Here is a 26,644-nt window from a genome sequence, read left to right as displayed (position 1 = left end):
TAGGAAGCTGGTCATGTGATACATGATTTCGATAGGGAATTTCAAGAAAAAATGAATGGCGAGAACCGCACATCGATATCTCAAACCTTTTAGAAGATATTAACATTATTAATCAATACCACTGATGTATTTCATTTCTGATTTGCATGGTACTGATTGATAATGTGCATATTTTCTGAACGGTTTGCGATATCGATGTGCGGTTTTCGCCATTCATCTTTCTTTAAAATTCCGTATCGAAATCATGTATCTCATGACCACCTTCCTATTAAAAAAAATGAAGTTGCATTCAATATGGCGTTTCCAAGATGGCGGACCAGATTTTAAAAGTCATTATAAAGTAGTTTTTCAATTTGAGTAGGATCCCCAATCACACCCACCGTCAAATTATCTTTGTGTATGAGATATTAAGCCGTTCTCGGACTTTTCACCCAACCTGTATATTACGAGGCTATTTTACCTGAATTTTCCTGACCAATTTTACCGATTTTCCCTGACTTTTGTTATTGTGGAGTTTTACAAACAACAAATTTTATATTTTGGTTTTTAGCAACCTCCTCGATCCCCATAATTACCAAAGACTCATATTTGTATTAAACAATTTGAACTAAATGATACAAAAATACCATTGAGTGAAACTTTGATTTAACAATGAAAAACAAGGAGCATTAATCTGAAACTGTAGGTCCACTCATCTCTCATTATCCGCTTTTACGGTTAAGTGCTGAAGGGGAGGGTATCCTTGATACCCTCTCTGAGAATGGACTTCTCAAGTCTGTGCAAAGGCTAAAAATAAACTTTCTACTGGTGATATTTTTCAAAGTTTTTCGATTTGTATATCATCAAGCTATTAAAATTAAAAGTTTTCTCAGGAAAACATTTTTTTTATTACTTTTTGAGTAATGAGCGTCTAAAGTTCAAATTTTTGGGACAGAACATTTCAAATTCGGTAACAGATAAATCCGTGAAATTCAGAGGATAGATAGATTCTTCATGGTATTGTTGATCTAGTAAAACAAAAATTTTCTGAAAATATCAATTTTTGGAAAAGTTATTCAATTTAGCCTACCAAAAATAACTCAATTAAGGGTTATTTTTAGTAAATTGAATAATCATCTTAAAAGTTGATATTTTCACAATTTTTTTGTTTTACTAGATCAACAATACCATGAAGAATCCATCCTCTAAACCTCATGGATTTATATCTCACCGAATTTGAAATGTTCTGTCCCAAAAATTTCAACTTTAGGCGCTCATACCTCAAAAAGTAAATATCAGAAAAAAATGTTTTCCTGAGAAAACTTTTTTATTTTGATAGCTTGATGATATACAAATTTTGAAAAATATCACCAGTAGAAAGTTTATTTTAAGCCTTAAGGTCCAAACTTCAACTTTTCACGTGAAAACATTTCAGTAGTACTTTAACTTTTGCATTTTTCTTCCTCAATATTATTGTAGAACTCATTAGTTTAATATGATTCACCATGTTATTTATTTTTTATGGTACTTATTTTTAACGCTAGAACGTAAGTTAAATTATGTTTTGTTAAACACATGAATAAAAAAATCTGAATCTGAATCCGCCCCATTACCCACGCACAAGCCTGGAGCTCATGTGGGCATCACACTCAGCAAAAAAATTAACGTTATTATTAATATTCAATCAATGTGAATTATATTTAGTTGAAAAAAGTTGATCTATTTTCATTGACGGCAGGGTCTGAAATTTCATACTACAAATCTAGGCCGTCTAACTTTTCGAAGTATTTATTTCACTGTCGAGCAATTCATCTTTGATACCAACCTCATATCCCAAACCTTCTTTCATTCACCCTCAATTTGTTTCTATTTCTAGTATTTAATGACCAGAAGTGGGCATATTTTTAAAATATCGAAAAATCTATATACCTCGAAAACTAAGGTCGATAGGAAAAAAGTTTACTGAACATTTTTTGTCAGAAATGTCGATTAGAATCTATGGTCAACGGCTGTTACAACCTTGGTGGGACACCCTGTATAGTGATACCAGAGTATGGAGGAATTCCTTTTCTTTAAACAGCTACTGCTTTATTTAAATCCCTTTTTTCATAGTTGATCAGTGCGGTAGTCGAGAATTGAAATCTTATTGTGCCACTGTAAAGTATTCCGACTTCCAGCACTATTCCTCTCCTTCCTAACTTGAGATATTCATTTGTATTGCCCTGACCAAAACAAAATTTCCTGATCTGGATTACAAAATCAAAAACCAAAACCAAATTCGAGAATTAATTGATTAATACCTCTTGTATATTAGTGTCAAATTAAAATCCACAACCAAAAACAAAATTAAAAAAATAAAAATGTTGGAGCTTGTTGCAAACCTCTAACGGGAGCGCTGAGCCTTGACCAAGGGTCGGGGGGGAGGTGGTCAGATTCGGAGGGAGGATTGACGTGGAAAACAGTCGTACCATTCATGCCCTCCGAAATTCCCTCCACGTGCAGGTCTGCCAACGTCTTCGGCACAAATTCAACTTTGGGCCGGTTGGCTGCTTCGCTGCATCTGACAAACAAACAAACAAACTTTCGTTAAAACACACAAAATCCTTCGATTTCCATTATGTATTCGTTCGTAGGGTTTAATACCATTAGTCCATTACTACTATCAAGAGTAAGGAGTGGTCGAAGTCGAGTGGATCAGATGCTGGCTTTATGATTCAGAGGCCCGGGTTCAAATCCCGGCCTATGTTTAAAACGGGCCCATGTTTGAAACGAGAACTTCATCATAGTTGTAGCATAGAGAAACAATAGCGTAAGTAGATATCCCATGGTATAGGGCGTTTATGTTGCAACTTTTACTGTTATTTCAAGCCGATAGTTCATGTAATTCTTTCCCGTTGAGCTGTGTGACACTGGTAGTCTCTCATATTGTGTCGTTCATACACTCTCACCCCAACAAAACAGTAAAATTCGACAATAATCAGCAGTAATCGGCTTGAGATAGCAGTAAAAGTGGCGACATAAACGCCCCATACCATGGGATATCTACTTACGCTATTGTTTCTCTATGGTTATAGTCGGGTCGGCCATTGTTGTTACAACTTTTGCCGACAGATAGAGCATAGCGTTGTCGGCGGTGAACTGTGTGATTACAAGCCAGCTGTTCAATTTTTAGGTTATGTTGTAACACATTTTACGGGCCACGTAAGTTAAATTTTTTTTCGCAGTTTTTATAAAAATGCAGGTGGAGGAAAAATGTTGGGTACATCACGAGTGAAAAATGTTTTTTCTCCCTCAGGAAAATTGTTCAAAAACCTTCAAACTTTTCCCTCAGGGAGAAAAAACAGTACTTTTCACTCTAGATAAACAAATAACTATTTCATGAACTTACTTTTCTTGTAGATTTTCAACTACAGTTTTCATGATCTCTGTGCACTGCTGGTGATATTCCAGAAGCGCTTCAGCAAAAGTCACAAGCTGAGATACCTGCTCAACCTGGATAACAATTTAAAACAACTATTAAGTGTTGATGGAACTAAACATAAATTATATTTATTTATTCACAAAGGCAACTCTCCTCAAGTATTTCAAGCCCAGGTTATGATGAGGGGATGAATGATAATATACAGGGTGTTTACAGACTCCCTACCAATACTCTAGGGCATTGTTCCTGGGTAACAAACATGTGTAAATATCATATTTTAATTGTCCGCAAGTCTTCAGTTACTCACACAGCGGCCATTTTCCTTTTTTCACTTATTTTTCTTCTAAATAATGATTGAACATACGAAATTGAAACTTTGCACAATCATTCATAGCAACTAGACAAAGCTACAAAAAATTATATTTTTTCAAATTCATAGAAGAAAATGGCGGCCTTTTAAAATTTTGTTTCTGAGAAACCGTTGGTTTAACAAAAACTTTACAAGAATCACTTGTTTTAGTAGATTTGATTGCCTATCGATTGGTACCAGATTTTTCAAGATTGGACCAACATTAACTGATATGGAAGCTTTAGTGGTTAGAGACCCACCTTTTAGAGGGCTATGTAACTTTTTTATCATTTGAAATGACCTAAAATCGCTTTCAATTAACATGCAATGCAAATAGAGATTTTTGCATCATTGAGGCGACTCTACCAGCATGCCTTGGTTTGCACTGCAACAAAATTTCAGTGGTCACCTATCACAAAGGCTGCCATATCTCAGTAAATATTGGTCCAATCTCAAAAAATCGTACGGCATTAATTTACTAAAAAAGTTATTGTTGTAATTTTTTGTAAAACCAACGGTTTCTGAGTTATTGAGAAACAAAGTTTTAAATAGCCGCCATTTTTTTTAATGAATTTGAAAAATTATCATAGTTTTTTTGTAGCTTTGTCTAGTTGTTATAAAATATGATAGTGCGAAGTTTCAATTTCGTATTTCAACCATTATTTAGAAAAATAAATTGTGAAAAAAGCAAAATGGCCGCTGTGTGAGTAACTGAAGACTTCCGGACAATTTAAATATGATATTTAGATATGTTTGTTACCCAGTAACAATGCCCTAGAGTATTGGTAAGGAGTTCGTAAACACCCTGTATAGTACAATTAATATTAACGTGATAATATTATTAATAGTATTTGTTTAGGTTGAACATGTTTGACAGAGAATTGATTCCTTGACCTGTGTTAGGAATGTCAAACATTTTTTGACTACAAACGATCTACGATCCCGTTATAGTTGAAGAACCATTTTAAGGTTGTGCATAGGGCATTTGGAAACTTTTTACAGGTGACTCGAGTTTTTCGATTGCGATTTTAATTTTTACTTTTCAAGATATAACATCTAACGTTGAAATATTTGGTGTAAATCATTTTAGAATATAAATTCCAATGATAATTTTTATCGAATGACATACTTGATTTTACAAAAAATAAATTCCATAGGAAAGTATTCCAGTTTCAAATAGTAACTCAAATTGGTTGTTATTATTATTAAACGAAAATCCAAATTTTCTCAGAAATTTCCATCTTTAAACTCAAATTGGGTTACTTATCAGAATTGAATGAATTTTAGTAGATCTGTTCCCGATGCATAACTATAAATAGATAAATAAATGTTTATATCTAAAAAAAACTGAAACTACTACATCAATTACAGAAAATATTGGATATTTTACAATTACATACAATAGTAAGATTCAGAAATTCCTTATAATGTGTCTTCTACAAAAAAAAAAACATTTTCCTCCACCTACTGTCTAAAGTACTTACTTTACTCCCTGAAACATAATACTAAAGTGTCACTTTTTCGCTCTCGGTAGTAAAAACAGAAAACTCCCTAGGGAGGAAAAGTGACTCCATTTAAATAACATGGGAAGCATCTCTATTTTAAAAACTCACATGGTAATAGGTTAGAAGGTCTAAGCTCAGATGAGAGAGCATAATAGAGGTGTCTGTCATTGAGTCAACTGAATTCAATACCATAACCAGAAATTTGATCAACTCATGAAAAATATGTTTGTATGATATTATATTCTTAATATTAGTAGACGATGAAAATTTATACAATTTTTAAAATATTTTATTCTATTCAAAATACCAGCCAACAAATATTTTTGATCTACAATTCAATCTGAACCGCGTGATCTGGAGTCAGCCATTTTTGGTAGCTGCCCAGCTGATATAATTGTTACAACTTTTGCCGATAGATAGCGCAATCGGCAGAGCCAATCAGACGACCGGTTTTTAGGTTTTAGATTTGAGGTTATGTTGTTAGAAACATTGTCACCAATACGTAAGTTATTAGAATGATTTTATTTGCAGAGTCTATAAAAAAATGTAGATGGAGGAAAAATGTTGTGTACATCACGAGCGAAAAATACTTTTTCTCCCTCAGGAAAATTGTTGCCCTCGGCTTGCCTCGGGCTTCAAACTTTTTCCCACAGGGAGAAAAGTCGTACTTTTCACTCTAGATATACAAATAACTATTCCTCCACCTACTGTCTAAAGAGCCTACTTTACTCCCTGAAACATAATACTAAAGTGTCACTTTTTCGCTCTCGGGAGGAAAAAAAGAAAAAACCCCTAGAGCGTAAAAGTAACTCCATTTAAATAACTGGGAAGCATCTCCATTTCAAAAACATACTTTTGAAATAGGTTAGAAGGTCTAAGCTCAGATGAGGAAGCATAATAGAAACCAACTAGATTCAATACCTCAACCAGACATTTTGATCAATATATAAAATATATGTTCCATGCTAAAATTATTACAAACTACAAATTATCAGTATACTATAAAAATATATAATTTTTTTTTATATTCCATGTTATTCAAAATACCAGCCAACGAATACTCCTCATTAACCAATCATGTTTGAAACGGGAACTTCATCATAGTTGCAGCATAGAGAAACAATAGCGTAAGTAGATACCCCATGGTATAGGGCGTTTATGTTGCAACTTTTACAGTTATCTCAAGCCGATAGTTCATGTAATCTTTCCCGTGGAGCTGTGTGACACTGGTAGTCTCTCATATTGTGCCGTTCATACACTCTCACCCCAACAAAACAGTAAAATTCGACAATAATCAGCAATAATCGGCTTGAGATAATAGTAAAAGTTGCGACATAAACGCTCTATACCATGGGATATCTACTTACGCTATTGTTTCTCTATGGTTATAGTCGGGTCGGCCATTGTTGTTACAACTTTTGCCGTCAGATTGCACATACTGCTGTCGGCGGTGAACTGTGTGATTACAAGCCAGCTGTTTAATTTTTAGGTTATGTTGTAACACATTTTACGGGCCACGTAAGTTAGAAAAATGCAAGTGGAGGAAAAATGTTGGGTACATCACGAGTGAAAAATGTTTTTTCCTCCACCTACTGTCCAAAGTACTTACTTTACTCCCTGAAACATGATACTAAAGTGTCACTTTTTCGCTCTCGTACTAAAAAACAGAAAACTCCCTAGGAGTAAAAGTGACTCCATTTAAATACATGGGAATCATCTCTATTTTAAAACATACATTTGGAATAGGTCAGAATGTCTAAGCTCAGATGAGGAAGCATATAGAGTAGTCATTAAACCAACTAAATTCAATACCTCAACCAGACATTTGATCTATATATAAAATTTATGTTTGTATGCTGAAATTATTATTACTAACTCCATATCACTATACTAAAAAATGTATATATTTTTTCTTTTATTCCATGTTATTCAAAACATCAGCCAACGAATATTACTTATTAACTAATCAAATTTGAAACGGGAACTTCATCATAGCTGTAGTTTTGGCTGTCATTGTTGTTACAACTTTAGCCGACAGATAGTGCTGTCGGAGGAGAACTGTGATTACAAGCCAGCTGTTTCTGTTTACTTTTTAGATTATGTTGTAACACATTGTTTGGTCACATACGTTTTTAAAAATTATTTCATTAGCAGTTTTTATAAAAATGTAGGTGAAGGAAAAATGTTGTGTACATCAGGAGTGAAAAATGTTTTTTATCCTCAGAAAAATTGTTGCCCTCGGCTTCGCCTCGGGCTTCAAACTTTTCCCTCCTCAGGAAGAAAAAACAGTACTTTTCACTCTAGATATACAAATAACTATTTCATGAACTTACTTTTCTTGTAGATTTTCAACTACAGTTTTCATGATCTCTGTGCACTGCTGGTGATATTCCAGAAGCGCTTCAGCAAAAGTCACAAGCTGAGATACCTGCTCAACCTGGATAACAATTTAAAACAACTATTAAGTGTTGATGGAACTAAACATAAATTATATTTATTTAATTTACACAAAAAAATTATCAAAATCAAAACAATTATTGGGAGAGAAACAACAGAATTAATCCAAAACTATTTCTCCCCCGAATTTAGATGATTGACAAGCTACTCTGAATAAGCTTATGGTACTAATACTTATAATTTCACAAAAATTTACCGTCCAAATATACAGAGTGTCCCATGAAAGGTGTAACAGCCGAAGACCATAGATTCTACATTAAATTTGCAACAAAAAATTTTCTTATATCGACCTTAGTTTTCGATATATTTCTATATTTTTGAGAAAAGTTGATCACTAGAAAACTATCAGTCAAAATCTAATTCCAAGGACATGGTTGGAGAGAGGAAGTACCGTAATTTCCAATAATATTCATATATTTTGTACCTTTATTTCACGTTTTTGAACTTTTTATAAGTGTTCAAACTGATTGAAATCTGTCTTTGAACTCGACGAATGTACGTTTTTCAAATTTGAACACTCATAAAAACTTCAAAAACGTGAAATATAGGAACATATTATATGAATCTTATTGAACATTTCTTCCTCTTTCCAACCATATCCTTGAAATTAGATTTTGACTGATAGTTTTCTAGTTATCAACTTTTTTTTCAAAAATATCAAAAAATCTAAATATCTTGAAAACTAAGGTAGATAAAAGAAAATTTTATTGGAAATTTTTTGTTGCAAATTTAATGTAGAATCTATGGTCGTGAGACACTCTGTATAAACACTAGAAATATGGAATCTAGGTTACTTATAAATATCAAAAGATAAGTATTACCATAGCCACCTCTAATACAAGGCCCCGGCCTACGATATTGCAACGTCGCAGCGTAGGCCTAGAATCTAATACATGATTGGTGAAGAAGATCAGCTGGTATTTTTACGCTGCGACGTTGCAATATCGTAGGCCGGGGCCTTGTATTAGAGGTGGCTATGGTATTACACTTCAACATCCATTTATAAATTGGAAAGTATGGAAAAACTTAAAAAATATTGACTAAAAACGACATTAAATCAAATAAAAAAAGTTTTATTTCCCAAAATAATTACAAAAATTACATAATATAAATATAGAATTAATGTGTTAGGAAATACATGACATACCGGTATGAAATTTTTAGGAAAACAATATTTGGTATACTAGTTACGGTTGTTACGCCTTTATAAGAGTTTACTAGATTGATAATGGTGTAAAAACTGAAACTAGTATCTCAAATGGTTTAAAGGAATCTTTGGTTGGTAAATATCAAGTAATTTTCATCCAAAGAGATCAACCACTGACAGCGATTAGAAAGAAACTTACTTATTTTTCCAAAACTTTGAGATGTGTTTCAGAGTCAATCCAATTTTCAGACCAAAGTTTAATATAATAGTTATTGAGAAGCTTGAGTGGTAGAGAAGACTCTCAATTTTTAACTTCGCCTACTAACGACTTTTCACATTTCAATGCAAATTTAAATTCTGTAATGTTTTAAAAGTCAATCTTAGAGCTTTCAATTGCTTGAACTTCTAGTTTTCCAAAGGCTAATACTTTCATGTTTAAAATTTCTTCATCAAAGGTTATCAATTGTATTTTTTGAATGTTTGTACATATATGTTGTTTTCATGAACTTCTAATGACCTGTAAAATGTATCTTACTGGACTTTTTTACTTTTTTGCATAAAACTTGAGGTAGGTAAACCAAAATTAGTGGCATCGCGACACATATTCATATATAGTGGGGGCCTCATATTTTATCTCATATCAGCAAATAATCAATCAATTGTATTAATACTTTGTAAATAATTGTAGCTTATATGCTTATTGTAACCAACATGTCCATATTTTGGATAAACTCCTCTGGTCGTGTTGTGCCCTCGACCAGAGAAATTACAAAAACAAAAATACTGGATTCCCGTATAGGCTACCTGGATCAGTGTTCCTTCCCATCCAGTACTGTGGGAATATTCTCCTTATGCGTTCTAATAGTACTATTCCTACTCAACGGCAACAGCTGAGTTTGAATAGTCACATTGAAACTCATGGAGAGAAAAGTTCCACTGAACCGGACAACGACTCTGATACAGATATGTGAGAATCCACCTAGAATTAATTTTAATAATAATCTAAAAATGATTTTAAAATGAGAATCCACCTAGAATTAATTTTAATAATAATCTAAAAATGATTTTAAAGTTGATTAATTATCTAAAATTATCTACAACAATCCATTCATTTATGTAACAAACAAAATTGAATGTGAAATATTGTGATGTTTTAAAAAAATCAAACTTTGAATATTTTGAGTTTCAAATTTCATTTTCAATAAGTAGTCCGGGTCCTGTAGCTGTGCCTGTCGGCGAAGGGGAGCTATATAGACTACAATACTAACCGTTCAAAACATTATTTATTTATTTATTAACATTGTGTACAAATACTTAATCTGAGGAAAGGCACAACAGGCTCATGCCCAAAACTGTCCCATTTCCAATTTATACTATACTGTCCAAATCAAAATGTTGGTTATGTCACTTTCACTTTTCAAGATAAATTCACACTCTTCAATACTCAGATAAACGAGCAAATTTTGAATCAAATAGATACTAACTAGATACTATTAGAGTCTGAAATTAAAAAATCTAGAACATCTAACATTTTTGAAAATGTATCATTCCATAAGCAACAAATGCTCTTTTGTATCTACTCAAAAGCAACGTGTCGTATCCGAAAAGATAGACAAGGAGCTTTAATGTTTAATGTAACTTTCCATGAGCAACAGATGCTCTTTTGTATCTTTTTAAAAAGCAACATGTTACATCCGAAAATATACACAAAGAGCTCTAATGTATCTTCCCGTAAGCAACAGATGCTCTTTTGTATCTTCTCAAAAGCAACGTGTCGTATCCGAAAAGATACACAAAGAGCTCTAATGTATCTTCTCGTAAGCAACAGATGCTCTTTTGTATCTTCTCAAAAGCACCGTGTCGTATCCGAAAAGATACACAAGAAGCTCTAATGTATCTTTCCATAGGCAAGAGATGCGTTTTTGTATCTTCTCAAAAGCAACGTGTTGCATTCGAAAAGAAACACAAGGTACAAAAATTATTATTATTATGCGCTTGCTAGCCAATAATAGACTGCGAACTGATCTGTGTTGTCTGTTATATCTGTACAGCTAGTCTAGCTTCAAGCAAGCTTCACTTTTCAGCATGAAGGTTCTCTGTATGAAGGGAGCTTCCGTCAAGGAAGCTCTGTAGAGAGCTTCCTCCATCCAGGTACTCTGGAGCCTTATGTTTTTGAAAAAGTAGGAATATCACACAGTGAACCATAACCTTGCCTACATGCTGTTTCAAAGACAAGGAGGCAAAGCTAGGGGACGCCTACTGTAATATTGTTTTCGCCACACTTGGATGTAATGAGCTGGTTTACGTGCGTCATATGGAGGCCGAAAGTGATTGTTTTCCGACCAGGCCGGTAAAACTTTACGGCCCTAGGGCTGTAAAATGACCTTGAATAACAGCTGATCGTGTCCGATCTCACAAAAATCATAGAGATAATCTCATAACGACTGTAATAATCTATATAATTATGTATCGTGAATCGCGGTATCATGTCTATAATATATTTTATGAATTACTGTTTCATAATTTAATATTTATTATTGTGTTTTTGATATCAAACAATAGAATACGATGATATCTCCATAGCCTCAACAATATAATGTTGGCTGCATTGTCCATTGTCAGAAAGGTAAGTATCGCAAGTCTTTAAAAGTGAAGAATCGAATTTGAAATCAAAGTACAATAATTGTATCAATATTTAAAAGTGAGGTAGAGTAATAGTTGTTTCTTTTTTATTATCGAATTCCACTTCTTAATGCAATACAATCAACAATAATAATAGGAAAATACAGCAGAGATCTAAAGTTTAAGGTAAGCCTACTGGTGAAACTCAGCCTTTACGGAAAAATTACTAGGAATTTTTATTATTAAAACTTTTAGATAATTTTTCTTCAATATCAAACCATATAGAGAAAACATTAGGCCCACTCAAGATTGAATCTTCGAATGTTTTCTCTATGATTTAACTATTTTCAGAGCAATATTTTGTTGTGAAAATGCCGGCAACCGACTTCAAGTTTGCCGCTATAGGCTACACTATATTAAAGTAGCCTACATACGTTACCTGACTTACAGGCCTCGCAATGGCCGAGAGCATTAAGGCGTAAGACATCGGAACTCTCAATGCTCAGTGAATTACAAACATGATCTAGGTTCGAACCTCGGTCAGTGACATTTTTTTTTGTCGATGAATTTCGACTTTTATTAGCTATTTTTTATATTAGTTACCGTAATTTAAAAATCATTTTTTTAGATATATTTTGAGACAAAACTGTGAAATATGCAATTATATTAATTTTTTAATCACATTATTTCAAAATAGTAATGAAAATTCTATTCGTCCATCTATCCATGAGATATTGCACCAGGCGCAAAGCGCGAGCTATAAAAATTCAAACAATTATTCGAAATATTAATAGTATAAAGATATTGTCACTATTGTAAATTATTAATTAGTAATATTGAAATTAATTGACAGTGAAAGATGTCATAACCAAGATTCAAACTATCAAAATAGGCTGTTTGAATTTTATTTATTTTTTAATTTCTTATATATTGGGGAAGTTTTTTTTTGGTGTGGCGAAAAATAGCGTTCGCACCATGGGCAAAAATGTATTTCCGGCTCTCAATCTTTTCTAGTCCTCGGCCTACGGCCTCGGACTTAAAAACCGATTTCGAGCCGGAAATATCTCATTTTCGGCCCTAGGTGCGAAATATACTATTTCCTACAGATACCTTGAAAAGTGACCATTTCTGCACTGATTGCAGGCTGCAAAGAATCACTTTTCTGCTCTAGTGCGCAACGTATTACTTTGTGTACTCCAGATTTGCAGCATGACAACGCAAAATAGTTAGTAGGTTATATGGAGCACCAGTGCAGTAAAATAAAAAATTAAGTTGGTAACAATGTCTGTGGTTAGATAAGAATCATCAATGGCTATATGGCTACATATTTATGATAAAATCCCAATCTAGAAATCCAAAACAATAATAATGTTTATCTAGATCATAATTAAATAATAACTTCTCTTCATTTAATAATAAATGATGTTTCTTTTCTATTGAAAGTAATAATTATTTCAACTCCAAGCAATGAGAATGTAGCAAACACACATTATGAAATTCGAATTTTCAGGTTAAATAATTACCGTTCGAAATCCATGTCAATAAAATTAATAAAATAACATTCGAATATACTACAATAAAATATTAATTACCGTTCGAAATCCATGTCAATAAAATTAATGAAATAACATTCGAATATACTACAATAAAATATTTTCTGTTGTCTATGTTATTTTATAAATATTTTTTAGTTTACTAATTTTTCGGTATTTCTAGTTAACCAAGTCTAAATATCTGAATACTGTTTTTAGCTGAATGAAACAAAGTTATATAGGTACGATTCTTCCAGCTAGGTCGCGCGCTTGTCGGTTCAGCCATCCCAATGAGCTGTTGGCGGGTATTTTGAATGCAAATTTTTTGTTCTATCTGTACTTTTTCTGATTCTTGAATGAATAAAAATGAGAACTTTGGCTGAGAATTTTCAACTACAATTGGATTATTACTTTTTAAATGAATTAAGGTTGTTATTAATATCAGCATCACACACACAAGCATTTGATGGATTTCAGCTCTCATTTTACCCATAATTACCCACTTTTTATATTCAATGGTAAATGTAGGAAAAATTTTATGTGAAATATGTGCGCAAAGTTCCTCTGTTGCACTCAAGAAACCATTCCGCCCTCGCCTACGGCTCGGGCATAAACGTTTCTTTCGGTGCAGCAAACTGTCACTTTGCGCACTAGTTGCACAAATAACTATATTTTCAGTCATTCAATTTCAGCTGTTTTACATTCTTGAAATCAAGCCGGTAAACAGCTGATTGTAGAACAAATAAACATATGATTCTCATTAAAGCATACTATACTGTAATAAAATCATATGTTTTCTTTACAGTCAAGTATGTTTCCTAGTTCCGAATTGGGAACGGCAAAACTGGTACAAGAAACCGTCTTTTAGCACTCCAGGTGGAAGTTTTGTGAACTACAATAAAAAAATTCCTGATTCGAAACTTGTAAACTAGGTTATGTTTGTAGAATGCATGTAGTAATGTCAGCACAAGCAGGTAATGTTTCCTGTTTTTCAATTATTCTTTCCTAGATTATTATGACAAAAGATAGTGTAAGTTACTTGGACGTAAATGTCTTTTGCAGTGCTCGAATGAAATTCTAGTCTCGTCTAATGCCTCTACTAGAAACATCATTCTCGCCTGCAAAAGGCCCCTTCCCGTCCTTGTGACTTAAGATACTATAATTCTGAATATTACACGAATAATTCATTCAATATTAGCTAGAAACATTACGTGTCTCGTAGCTTTGCCTCCGTGGCATTTATACCCAGTTCACGGGGTTGTAATAAATAGTTACAGCTTTGAAAAATATCAGCTTCAGAAACACTAGATAGAGGAAGCTCCCTACAGTGCTGGCTAGACACAGAGATTCATCATGAATGAGAGAGTTGCAACGTATCACCAACAATAGAAAGAGCATGTTTTGTAAAAATGTCAGCTTATAGGTTGTGTATCTTTTCGGATGCAACACGTTGCTTTTGAGAAGATACAAATGAACATCTGTTGCTTATGGAAGATACATTTTCAAGAATGTTCAATGTTTTTGAATGGGTAGTATTATAGTCTAGTGACCCTTCGCTGACAGGCAAAGCTGCAGGACCCGGACTGTACTTAATATAAAGAAAAAAATTCAAAATACTGTACTTAATATAAAGAAGAAAATGTCAAAATAAACATGAGTGTCTTACGTCATTTTCGAGTAGATTGAACATTCCCATCTGAGCAAGATGGAGGGATTCTGCAAATTTCTCCTCAGCCTGACGTATCTCATCATCTGCAATGTTCGAGCCTTGTTTCACCAGCCAGTCAGCACACACAACACAACACAAGCACCAGCAACACAACAAAACAAAATAAACAAAATTGAAAACAAAATGAACAAAAATTATAACAAAATAGACAGGAATTGAAAACAAAATGAACAAAAATTATAACAAAATAGACAGGAATTGAAAACAAAATGAACAAAAATTGTAACAAAATAGACAGGAATTGAAAAAAACAAGAATTATAACAAAATATACAGAAATTGGAAACAAAATCAGATAAAGAATAACATTGAAAGAAACTAAAATAACAGTGGAGAAAAGTAAGAAGAATCAACAAAATAGGAGAGAAATAATTGAAATTTAGAACAAAACAAAACCTCTATTGAAACAAGTTTGAATAATCGACTGAACAAAAAAGAATCAACTATGATTAATATAAACAAATAATTTATAAACAAAACAAAAAGTACCTATAGTAACAAGAATGAATAAAACTGGACAGAAGTTGGAATAGACAAATAAAACAGAAAAGAATTAACTTTAACTAAAATTAAAAACATAACTGAATATATTTTGAAGAAATGAAAATGAACAATTGTTAAAAGAATCAACAAAACAGAAGAGAATTAACTGAAATTGATACAAAACAAGAAAATAATGAAAATGAAGAAAAGTTCAAAGGATTAACAAACAGGAGAGAATTAACTAAAAGTGATATGAAACAAAATCAATGTGAGTGAACAAAATTTTGAAGACTCAAGAAATTTTTAAGAAAGAAATAGGCTATAACAAAAATTGAAAGAGTAAAATGTTTATTGAAACAATGGTTTGAGTTTTAATTTAAATCTATTATTAATTCTATCAATAGATAGTATATTCTATTAATAGACAGATGTATTAACATCTATTGACATAGATATTATATTCTATAAATAGACAGATGTATTGACATCTATAAATAGATTTCTATCAATAGACAGATGTAGATTTGTTGATAAATTAATTTTGTAGTATTTGACACTGCCTGCACAATCTGCATTTTCTGGTTAAGGGATAATACATATCAAATCTATTGATTCCTTGTTGTGAATTAATTTTCGGATTTGAGTTTATTTCTTGGGTTGAATTAGGTATTTAGGTTGTTATCAACATTCAATAAGCTAGAACTCTATAGCAGGATTCCGGTTTTCAAGTCAGTTGATTACATATTATGAGAACATCGTTGTCACATTTCCAATGACTTCTGCAGTAGAGAGTTGTGAACCCGTATATCTGATCTAATATTTATTGATGATTCTCAAGAATGACCAATTTAATTTCAATAATATAATATATATTTTCATAGTTTAGTTATAAATTTTCTTAATTGAGTTTCAATATTCTGGTACTTCATTGTATTCCTATAATAATTCCTGGCAACTTAGCATTGAAGAGGAGTTGAAAAAGGATGGAGTAATCTGTTTTGTCTAATGACAGACAATGATAGCAAACCAATGTTAATCAGATGCTGACTGTAGAAGATGAATATTAGTAAAGTTTCTAATAATTAGGGGCCTAGAGAAACACGCGCTTGGGATTGAAAAAGGATGGAGTAATCTGTTCTGTTTAATAACAGACAATGATAGCAAACCAATGTTAGCGCTTGAACCATCAATAATTTTGTGAGATGTTCCCATCACTATTACTTGAAAGACGTTCATTGAAATAAATCGAAGAAAATAAAATAGTAAAATGAATTATAGAAAAATGAATTATAGAAAAATGAAGTGGATTTGTATTGATGTTGAACAAAGCAAAAATAACAATATTCTAATATTCATGTATTGGAATATTTATGTGACTATTAATAGGAATGATAATGACTGATCGTCGATTAATGAACAACATAAGTGCATATATCATAATGTTAGCAACGCAGTTAGTAATGGATTAAAACTTCAAGACAATAATAGCTCGCTCAAAATGAATAACTTAAAAAGCAACTACAATACATGTTATTATTAGATGAAAGTGACAAGAACACAAAATTAAATTGATAGCAAATAAAAATAGAAATTTGTTAGCTTTACTAAAGAGAAAAGTCGAAAAAGGTGATTTTTATAATGCAGAAAAACAACGAAAAATATTGATGAAAAATACAATCATAATTTACACATGAATTGAAGCTGAAACTAGGGAGATATTTGAAAATTAATATAATTTCACCATGTTGTTTCAATTCAAGAGAGTTCAATTGGATCGTGAATTGTAAATATAAGTGAAGGTTATTTTCAAGCTCGAAATCATCAAATAGCTTAGAACTTGAGGGCCCATACGAATGGAATTTATTTATTTGACTGAGATTTAAAATTGAAACGAGTTTCGTAAGAAATTAGCAAGAGCTAAAATGGTTCCCTAGAAATAATCTTTCGGTGAAATAACATTGATTTAACATGTCATTTGAATGTGTTTTGACACATTTATTGCATATTCTTACTATAGTTTGATTAGGAATGTTATACCGGGAATTGAATTTATCCTCAACAATCTGATTAGAATTCTATCCAAAATTATTTAAAGTACAGGTTTCTGATGTAATTAACCAAGTCAGGCCAATTTAAACTTAAATTGAATATATCTCAATTCTATTGAATATCTTTATTATGTATGATTTCTCATACATCTGTGCATTGTATTTTAGTCAAAGTCAGTTTTTATTTTATTATCAAGAAGGTTAAACTCATTTTGGATTGTTAAATTTGATTTTTATCATTGAAGCAGAATGAATCATGAAACAGATATGTTTCTTCCACACATGTTTGTATAAAAAATAAATAATTACTGCAGTCGAATACCGGTTTCATTAATTTTATAAACATTCATTATATGCTTGAAATAATACTGTTTCAATTTTAATTCATTGAATACTAAAATACTGGTTTCATTAAATACTTATTAACAACTTTGTTGTAGTTTAGACAATGTGTCAAATTTGTAAATATTCGAAAAACACCTACTTTTCTTGGCGAATTAAGATATGCATTTCTCTCCTGAGGAGTGAATTCGCCAAGAAAAGTAAGTATTTTTTTCAAATATTTACAAATGTACAAAGTGTCTAAACTACAACAAGTTATTATAGTTAAGTTAATTTATGGTGCAATGGACAAAAGAGAACAATCAGTTACAAAAATGGAGAAATGTGATCAGGTAATTAAGAAATATAATTATTGTTATTGATTGTTTTTATTGTATGTAAAGGATTATTTTTATATATCCCTCAAATAGCTTACAGCTAGAGGGATATTATCGCACTATTGTAATACTCAAATAAATAAATATAGTTTTTCATCAAGGAAAGCAACATCAACTTATCAACACTTTTTAAACGATGTGAAACCACAGGGTTCTGATGGGACCCTAAGTATATTGTGACAGAAACTTAGATTGGTATAAAAGTACAAATATCGAAATAAAACGAACATTGGTAAACACTCAAAATAGAACTGATGACAAAAACTTTTGAAAACGTGAGAAAACAGTCTATGTAGGAACTACAAAACATTTTGAATTCACTCACACATCCCAAAATGAACAACAACACTGTTTCAAATTTTCTCTAAAATTATAAACAACTACTGAAAGTAATAACTGACTAATATAGCCTAACTGAGTTGACTAACATAGCCAATTTTGAAATTTATAGCATTGGGTATTATTCAATATTATTCACAATATTATTGTTTAGCAATAGACATGGTATACGTGAAAAGTTGAGGCGAGCTACATTTTTTTAAACTTTTAAAAATATGAAAACCATTCAAATTCCGATGTCTGTTAAAAATACTGGCTTCAACATTGAAAAGGAATCGGGAGAATTTAATATACAGTGAGATTCACGTTTTTAAGGTAGAGCATAGTTGTCACGTTTCCTTTTCCACCGCCTTCTATAGTAGATAGTTGAGATTCAAGCCATCCCGGTTTTTCTAATGTTAATTCTTGTTCAATTCTTTTTGTTAATCTAGAAAATATTATTTTTCAACATTACAGTTGTGTTCTATGAGATGTGGTACTTTTCCATAATGAAAACACAAATTGAAATTGTCAAACACTTTTATATAAAACACAAATTTATATAAAATGGGTTGACAATTTTAATTTGTGTTTCCAATATTATTTTTAAATTATTTAATAATATATTTTTCTAAATATTCTGGTAGTTTACTATACAGAGTGAGTCATATGTATGGGAGCCCTTCAATAAGTTGAAGATTGTTGTAGGTATAATACTGTTATTTTCAGTTTAAGTTATTGGTCGAATACTCCACCTTTTGTTGTACAACTGAATTTCAACCCCTCATAAGGGGGTGACTTAGGGGTTGTAACTTGAATATTTTAAATGTAAACACTCAGTGTGTGGTACATCATTTCAAAGGCCTTTTCAAAAAAAGAAATATGGCATCAATAAAAATGTTCTATGATACTTGTATCCAAAATGGCTGCTGATTGAAGTTTTAGTTTTTAAAGAAATGAAGGGTTGTAACTGAAATATTTCAAATGTAAAAACTCATTGTGTGATACATAATTTTGAAGGAATTTTCAAAACGAGGAAGACGACATCAATTCAAATGTTCTATGATAATTTTATCCAAAATGGCGGCTGGTTGAAGTTTTAGTTTTTAAATAAATAATTCATAAATTTTGATCAGCTGCCATTTTGGAAAAAGTATCATAGAACATTTTTATTGATGTCATCTTTCTCGTTTTGAAAAGGCTTTCAAAATGATGTACCACACAATGGGTGTTTATATTTAAAGTATTCGAGTTACAACCCCTTAGTCACGCTCTTATGAGGGGTTGAAATTCAGTTGTACGTCAAAAGGAATATAGTATTTGACCAATAACTTATCCTGATAGTTGAGTATTATTATCTAAAACAGTCTTCAACTTATTGAAGGGTTCCCATACATACAGAGTGAGTGAAAAGTCCGAGAACGGCTTAATATCTCATACACAAAGGTTATTTGACGGTGGGTGTGATTGGGGATCCTACTCAAATTGGAAATACTACTTTACTATGACTTCAAAAATCTGGTCCGCCATCTTGGATCCGGCATATTGAATGCAACTTTATTTTTTTAAATAGGAATGTGGTCATGTGATACATGATTTCGATACGGAATTTCAAGAAAAAATGAATGGCGAAAACCGCATATCGATATCTCAAACCGTTCAGAAGATATTCACATTATTAATCAATATCATGCATATCAGAAATAAGATACATAAGTGGCAATGATTAATAATGTGAATATCTTCTGAACGGTTTGAGATATCGATGTGCGGTTACCACCATTCATATCTTCTTGAAATTTCGTATCGAAATCATGCATCGCATGACAACCTTCCCATTTAAAAAAATAAAGTTGAATTCAATATGGCGGATTCAATAAGGCGGACCAGATTTTTGAAGTCATAGTAAAGTAGTATTTTCAATTTGAGAGGGATCCCCAATCATACCCACCGTATAATCACAATATTTTATGAGATACTAAGCCGTTCTCATACTTTTCTCTCTCCTTTCTGCTTTGAATAGTATTGATTAATAATGTGAATATCTTCTGAACGGTTTGAGAATCGATGTGCGGTTTCCACCATTTATTTTTCCTCGAAATTTTTAATGGAAATCATGTATCGCATGACCACCTTCCCATTTAAATATTAAGTTGAATTCAATATAGCGGATCCAAGATGGCGGACCAGATTTTTAAACTCATAGTAAAGTAGAATTTTCAATTTGATTAGGATCCTCAATGACACCCACCATCAAATTACCTTTGTGTATGAGATATTAAGCCGTTCTCGGACTTTTCACCCACCCTGTATGACTCACTCTGTATATCGACTTGGTCTACAAGCATTCCTGGCGATTTGGAAACAGTGTGGAGTTGGAAGAGGATGGAGCTATGTGCTTTGTCTAATGACAGACAAGGATGGCATCCCAATGTTAATCAATTGCTGATTTTAGAACGTGATTCTCACTATAGAACATGAATAACTACTTTCGCTGTAAAACAAATAATTAAAATGCAAATTATCCTTCACAATACAGTGCATAAATATTAATAATAGCTATAAGTTCAACATAAAATAATAGATATACAAAAGAGCCATACACTGGTCAGGTGCTGCTAGTTCAAATAAAGAGGCAAATAGGCACAAATTTATCAAAATGAAAATGAAAATGCAAAATATAAAATGAAAACATGGCCTTGAAAAGTGCCTAGTCAGCACATACCAACTGTAGACGCAGAAGATACAGCGCCCCTAACCGGGCTGCCATAGGGGCTTGAAGACCTCACTGTTTAGACAAACATCAATTTTCATTTCAGTTTCTGATTTTTAGGGTAAGATCACATTGCATACAAGCTTCATTGCATGAACATGCACACAGTTCAAGGTGTGCGAAAACGTTTCTCAGGGAAAAAATCGTATTTTATTATATCTTAATTAAAATCTTAAAATCTTATATTATTATATAATGTAGGCCTACAAATCAAATTTCTAAAGAAACATGATTAGAAAAGGACCAACAGAGGTCCACGTTATAATGGCAGTGGAGAAAGATAGGAGAAAAACGTTGCCGATCCGCTGTCTTGTCTATGCCTTCTATAGACAGTATTATATTTTATTAAGCAAAGAATTATATTTTTCAATAATTTCATAATTAATTTTTATAATAAAGATGGAATATTTTGTTAATTAATTGTCAATGTCTTCACTTGTCAATGCCTTCTATAGATGGTAGCTGATACAGATTTATTGATGTGATATTAACTGTTCATTCTCGTTTAAAATAATCAATTATTTTATTATTATATAGCAATTATTTACATATACAATTATTTTATTATTATAGAGCAAGAAATTATATTTTTCATTAATTGCATAATGAATTTTCATAATTAAGATGAAATATTTTGTTAATCAATTATTAATTCTACATTGTTAAAAGACGATATGGCAACAAAGGCGAGAAAGAGATAGCGTTATCCGCTTTGTTGAATGATAGACAAGGATAGCAATACCATTCCTAATCAAACACTGTCATTATAATGTGGACCTCACTATAATCCTATTCCCTAATATGTCAAAAACGTAGGTTATGTTGCTTCACTTTGAATTTTTTGTTCATTACTTATTGAGATATGAGCGTCTAAAGTTTAAATAATGTTCGAATATTGTTAAATATTTAAAACAGATCATTTCAAATTTCGTAAGAGATAAATTCCTGAAATCTTGAGGATACATTCTTTATTGTTGATGGATCATTCCAAAATTCTTAATTTCCTCATCATTCAACAGGATTCATGTTTTAGTCGATGGAATGGAGCATTTTCCTCTTAGAATAACAACTTTTGAAAAAGTAATTCCATTTTATAAAAATGACTCAAAATATCTCAAATTGAGTAATTTTTTCGAAGTTTGAATGCCCATCAGAGGTGGGGTTTCGTTTGTGCATAAATGTCTGATGTCAACGACGACAGTCATAGTTGTCTGATGATTCATATTGTCCAAATTTCAAATGTGCTAAAACGGCTGATCAGAAGATAACATTTCGTTATTGATGTTTATTATTAAAACATTTTCGAAGTGGTTTTTGGGCCACCCTGTATCTACCACAAGGAAATTTTGCATGAAGAAATTGGTTCTGGACTTCTCTTATATACCCAAATATATATTAAAAAATCAGAACTACAATATAAATTGCAAGCACACCCCCTTTGTTATGTCTATATTGACTGGACTATTTGAAAACATGGTGCAGATAGTATGAGCGCACCTGTTCAATTTTCGATTCGATTTCATGTTTCTATAATAATTGTTGTCCACTTCTGAACGGTGAGCATGCTCGTGCAATCATTTACTCACACAAACTGTATGCAGTGTGATCGTATCCTTAAATAATATCGAGGGGATAGAACAGTTTTCTCATAAATTATTTCATAATCAAGCCTATCGGAATACAGCAGGAAATATAGTAGTTTGATATAACAGAATCCTGAGAGAGTCTTGTGAACTTTAAGTTGTCTTGTACAATTGATAACTTAATTTTTTGTAAATATTATGTGACTATGAATTTGTACAAGGAACAAATTAATTTGAATTTGTATCCTGAAAATTTGATTACAGCATAAGATAAAATCGTGCATGCTGGCAAAAGCCCAATCAAATAGTACATCGGACCAAACAAAAATTAAGGTAATTGATTCTATTATTTTCATCGGTTCATTTGGGTACTAGCAAAAGTAATCTATGCTTTCCCACCAAAATTTCTGAAGGCATAACTTTTGGCAGCCTGAAAACCATGGAATTTTCGTACTTTCTTCAGATTTTTCACGATATCTCCAAAACCAATTGGTCTATCAATATTTTTATTCTATACTATTCAATTCTGTAGAGAATTGAGACAATTCTGTAGAGAATTGAATTCCCTACAATTTTCATCCCCTAAACGTTCTTCTATCTCCAATAGGAAGCGAGTATAGCTCTTCGAAAATTGGTGATTTTTTCAACTTTGCGAAAAATCGCTAAATCCATGTTTTTAATCCTTTTCACTTCTTATAAATCCGTATGTGATATTATTTGATAGTTATTAGAGTATTACTAAAGCTGCGTTTACACCAAAGTTAATAACAAAGTGTTAATAACTTAATCCTTATAGAATCTATTATATTGAACATAACTTATCATACACAATCATGATGAACATATGTGTTTGTCAAGTTCCGTTCAATCTAATAGAATCTGTAAGAATTAAGTTATTAACATTTTGTTAATAACTTTGGTGTAAACCCAGATTAAGATGTTGATACAATCACTTTATGAATCACTAAATTTATGCAATCACTCGCTTATTGTGCCCTGATCAATAATTTTTTCCCCTTTTTGTGTAGTTGAGAAGTTGATATTGTGGTAATTATTCATATTGAATGAAAAAGACTGTTTCAGAGTTTATCAGAGATTGACAATGGTGTAATAACCGAAACCGGTCTTTCTAATTATCAATAAATCAGTGGTTTTTGACAATTTCTTAGTCTTTTTCATTCAACTGATCAATAATGTATCCATTCCATATTTTAGCTTCAACTATACCACACAGAAAAATATATCCTTTATTACTCCGTACCCGTAGCCATATTTTCAAGGCAATTTTGCTACATTGTTGATACTGTAGAAGGAATTATGCTATTGTTGTTTAAAAAAAGTACCTATAAAATCAGTATGCGATTCTTAGGATTCGGGTAGATAGACCCGCATTTTAATTATTTTCCTGATCCTTGGGGGGGGGGGGGATAGGACCCCCTGTCACCCCTAAATGGCGCCCCTGGTAGTACAGTATCCTCTCCTGCTCAAATCAAACCTGTACTGTAAGCTACAGAAGAGTCACGACATGTCAATTGGAAAATTTTCCCATTTTCAATTGATATCTTCTCATTTACATTTGACGATTTCTCAAATACAATTCACTTCTCTCAATTACATGTGATGACTTCCCAAATACAATCGACTATTCTCATCTACATCGGACATTATCTCAATTACAAGTGACTATTCTCAAATTCAATTGATACTTTCTCAAATAAAATTGGAAAAGGTGTAGAGTAGATTTCATGAAAATAGTCCAGTTGCGGATGAAACAGCAGAGTGCCTCCTCGCCCCACCCACCATACCAAGCGACGTTACCAATATTAATCAGGTTAAATCCTTGAATCCACATGCTGTTTACTTGTTCTAACGGAGGAAGGAGACGCCAGCAAATGCCTCAATTTCATTATGATGTTGAATGATAGACAAGGATAGCAATACAATTGCTAATTGAGCACTGCCATTATAACGTGGACCTCACTATAGAACATATTCTGTTAATACTCTGCCATGTGTCAGCCCATCACTGCTTTTCATGGATCTCATCAATGTTTGTTCTATGGTCATATCTGACCAAATCCCTGATCAATACTTGTCAGTTCGTCATATTGTGAAATGCTCTTTGGTTGTGAACTTGTCATATTCAGAAGGATTCATTTTTACGTCAATCTTATGCGATAGGTTGAGGTGACTGCTCCCTTCATACAAAAAGTGACCACTGACTAGCATGGAAGTATGTTACCATTTTCTTCACAGTTCCCAGGTGAAGAGAGCCCCGTTCAGCTTCTATGAATTGCTTAACAAATGTGACCATAAAAAGTGAATTCGTATGGCTTTTGTTGGTGGGGAGTCCCTTGGGGAGTCCGATCTCACTAGGCATCAAACCTGCGAAGCATGTAACTGAAAAAAATGTGACCATAATCCTATTATATTAAGCGAGCAATTTCTGTATATATCTGGTTATTTTTTTATCTGGTTATTTTTATATCTGGTTATTTATGTTTTACAGATCTCGAAAACGGCTCTAACGATTTTCACGAAATTTGGAACATATTAGGTTTATGATATAAAGATTCGATTGCACTAGGTATCATTCTTTGGAAAACTCGCTGAACAACATTGAAAGGATAATAAATAATTCATCCTTGGAAAACATGATAATTTCGTCGTCTATCGATAACAGAAGATGCGTGTGCCTGTGTGGGAGGGAGACAGAATTATTTCCAGCTGTCTAATCACTATCAATCAGCGAGAAATTTTATCTAGCTAGACAATTTAATCGATTTGATCGACATAATCTGATTTGTTGACCTAAACTAGAGTATATCATAATATTTTCAAAGTTGATCATTATTTGACAATTTACAGTGATTAGTGAGTGTTATCTTGTTTTTCAATTTGGTTTGTATATATAATCTAAATTATAAATTTTTTGTTTTCAAATGTTTAAACAGAAAATGTATAGTAAGATAACTTTTATTTCACTTATTATGATTGCAATCTAGAAAATAAGCATGTATACTATGTTATATATCTGAATAGACTAATCCAATCTGATCTAATCACCTCCACATCTTGTCACTTTTCTGCCATCTTCCTCTGGGAACCCCAAATTACAACACTGACTTAGCTCCCTAACAACAAATAACTATTTCTCATTTTCCATTTATTATGAACCAGTAACATTGTCACCGACCTTATGAACATCATGGTATCACCATTATCACGATCAATTGATACCATGTACGACTTAAAAAGAGGTGAAAATTGAAAAACCGTGAATTCAGCAATTTCTCGCAAATTAGAAAAAACTATCAATTTTTGACTTATTAACTCCTTATTGGAGGTAGAAGAACGTTTAGGAGATGAAAATTGTAGAAAATTCAATGCTCTACAAAAAAGTATATAATAAAAATATTGATAGTACAATTGGTTTTGGAGATATCGTGAAAAAAAACTGAAGGAAGTACGAAAATCCCATGGATTACAGGCCACCAAAAATTATGCGATATTCATTAGTGATTGTATCAACATCTTAGTAATACTCTAATTACGATCAAATAACACCACATACGGATTTATAGGAAGTGAAAAGGATAAAACATGGATTTAGCAATTTTTCGCAAAGTTGAAAAAAAATCACCAATTTTCGACGAGCTGTAACTCGCTTCCTATTGGAGATAGAAGAACGTTTAGGAGATAAAAATTGTAGAAAATTCAATGCTCTACAAAAAAGTATAGGATAAAATAAGATTACGTCCTAAAGACTCCAGTCATGGAGTATAAGACAAGTCATGTTATTACATAATAATTCTAACACTAAGTAGTTCAACCTAGTTTAGGTTTGAAAGGAATTCTTGTACACTATAAAAAGCTCTATCAACTAAATATTTTTTAATTTGTTTTTTGAAAATCTTCAAATCATCATTACTTTTCAAGATTTGAGGTAGCTTGTTATAAAATTTCCTACCAATATAATC

The 26,644-nt window shown here is 32.1% G+C and overlaps 1 protein-coding gene across 1 annotated transcript in view; it reads right to left on the bottom strand.

Annotated features, from left to right (window-relative positions):
• The window catches only part of LOC111048233 (endophilin-A), a 211,616-nt gene that overhangs the window by 17,446 nt on the left and 167,526 nt on the right, over positions 1–26,644 (bottom strand). The window contains exons 7-9 of the mRNA XM_039435807.1: positions 14,679–14,764; positions 7,588–7,691; positions 2,448–2,539 (exon numbers count right to left, since the gene is read on the bottom strand). Coding sequence (XP_039291741.1) covers positions 2,448–2,539; positions 7,588–7,691; positions 14,679–14,764 — 282 coding nt within the window. The remainder of the gene's footprint in view (positions 1–2,447; positions 2,540–7,587; positions 7,692–14,678; positions 14,765–26,644) is intronic.

This window comes from Nilaparvata lugens, chromosome 9, assembly GCF_014356525.2.
Source record: "Nilaparvata lugens isolate BPH chromosome 9, ASM1435652v1, whole genome shotgun sequence".
In the NCBI taxonomy this organism is placed as follows: domain Eukaryota; kingdom Metazoa; phylum Arthropoda; class Insecta; order Hemiptera; family Delphacidae; genus Nilaparvata; species Nilaparvata lugens.
This window is presented reverse-complemented; position numbering and strand designations above follow the sequence as displayed.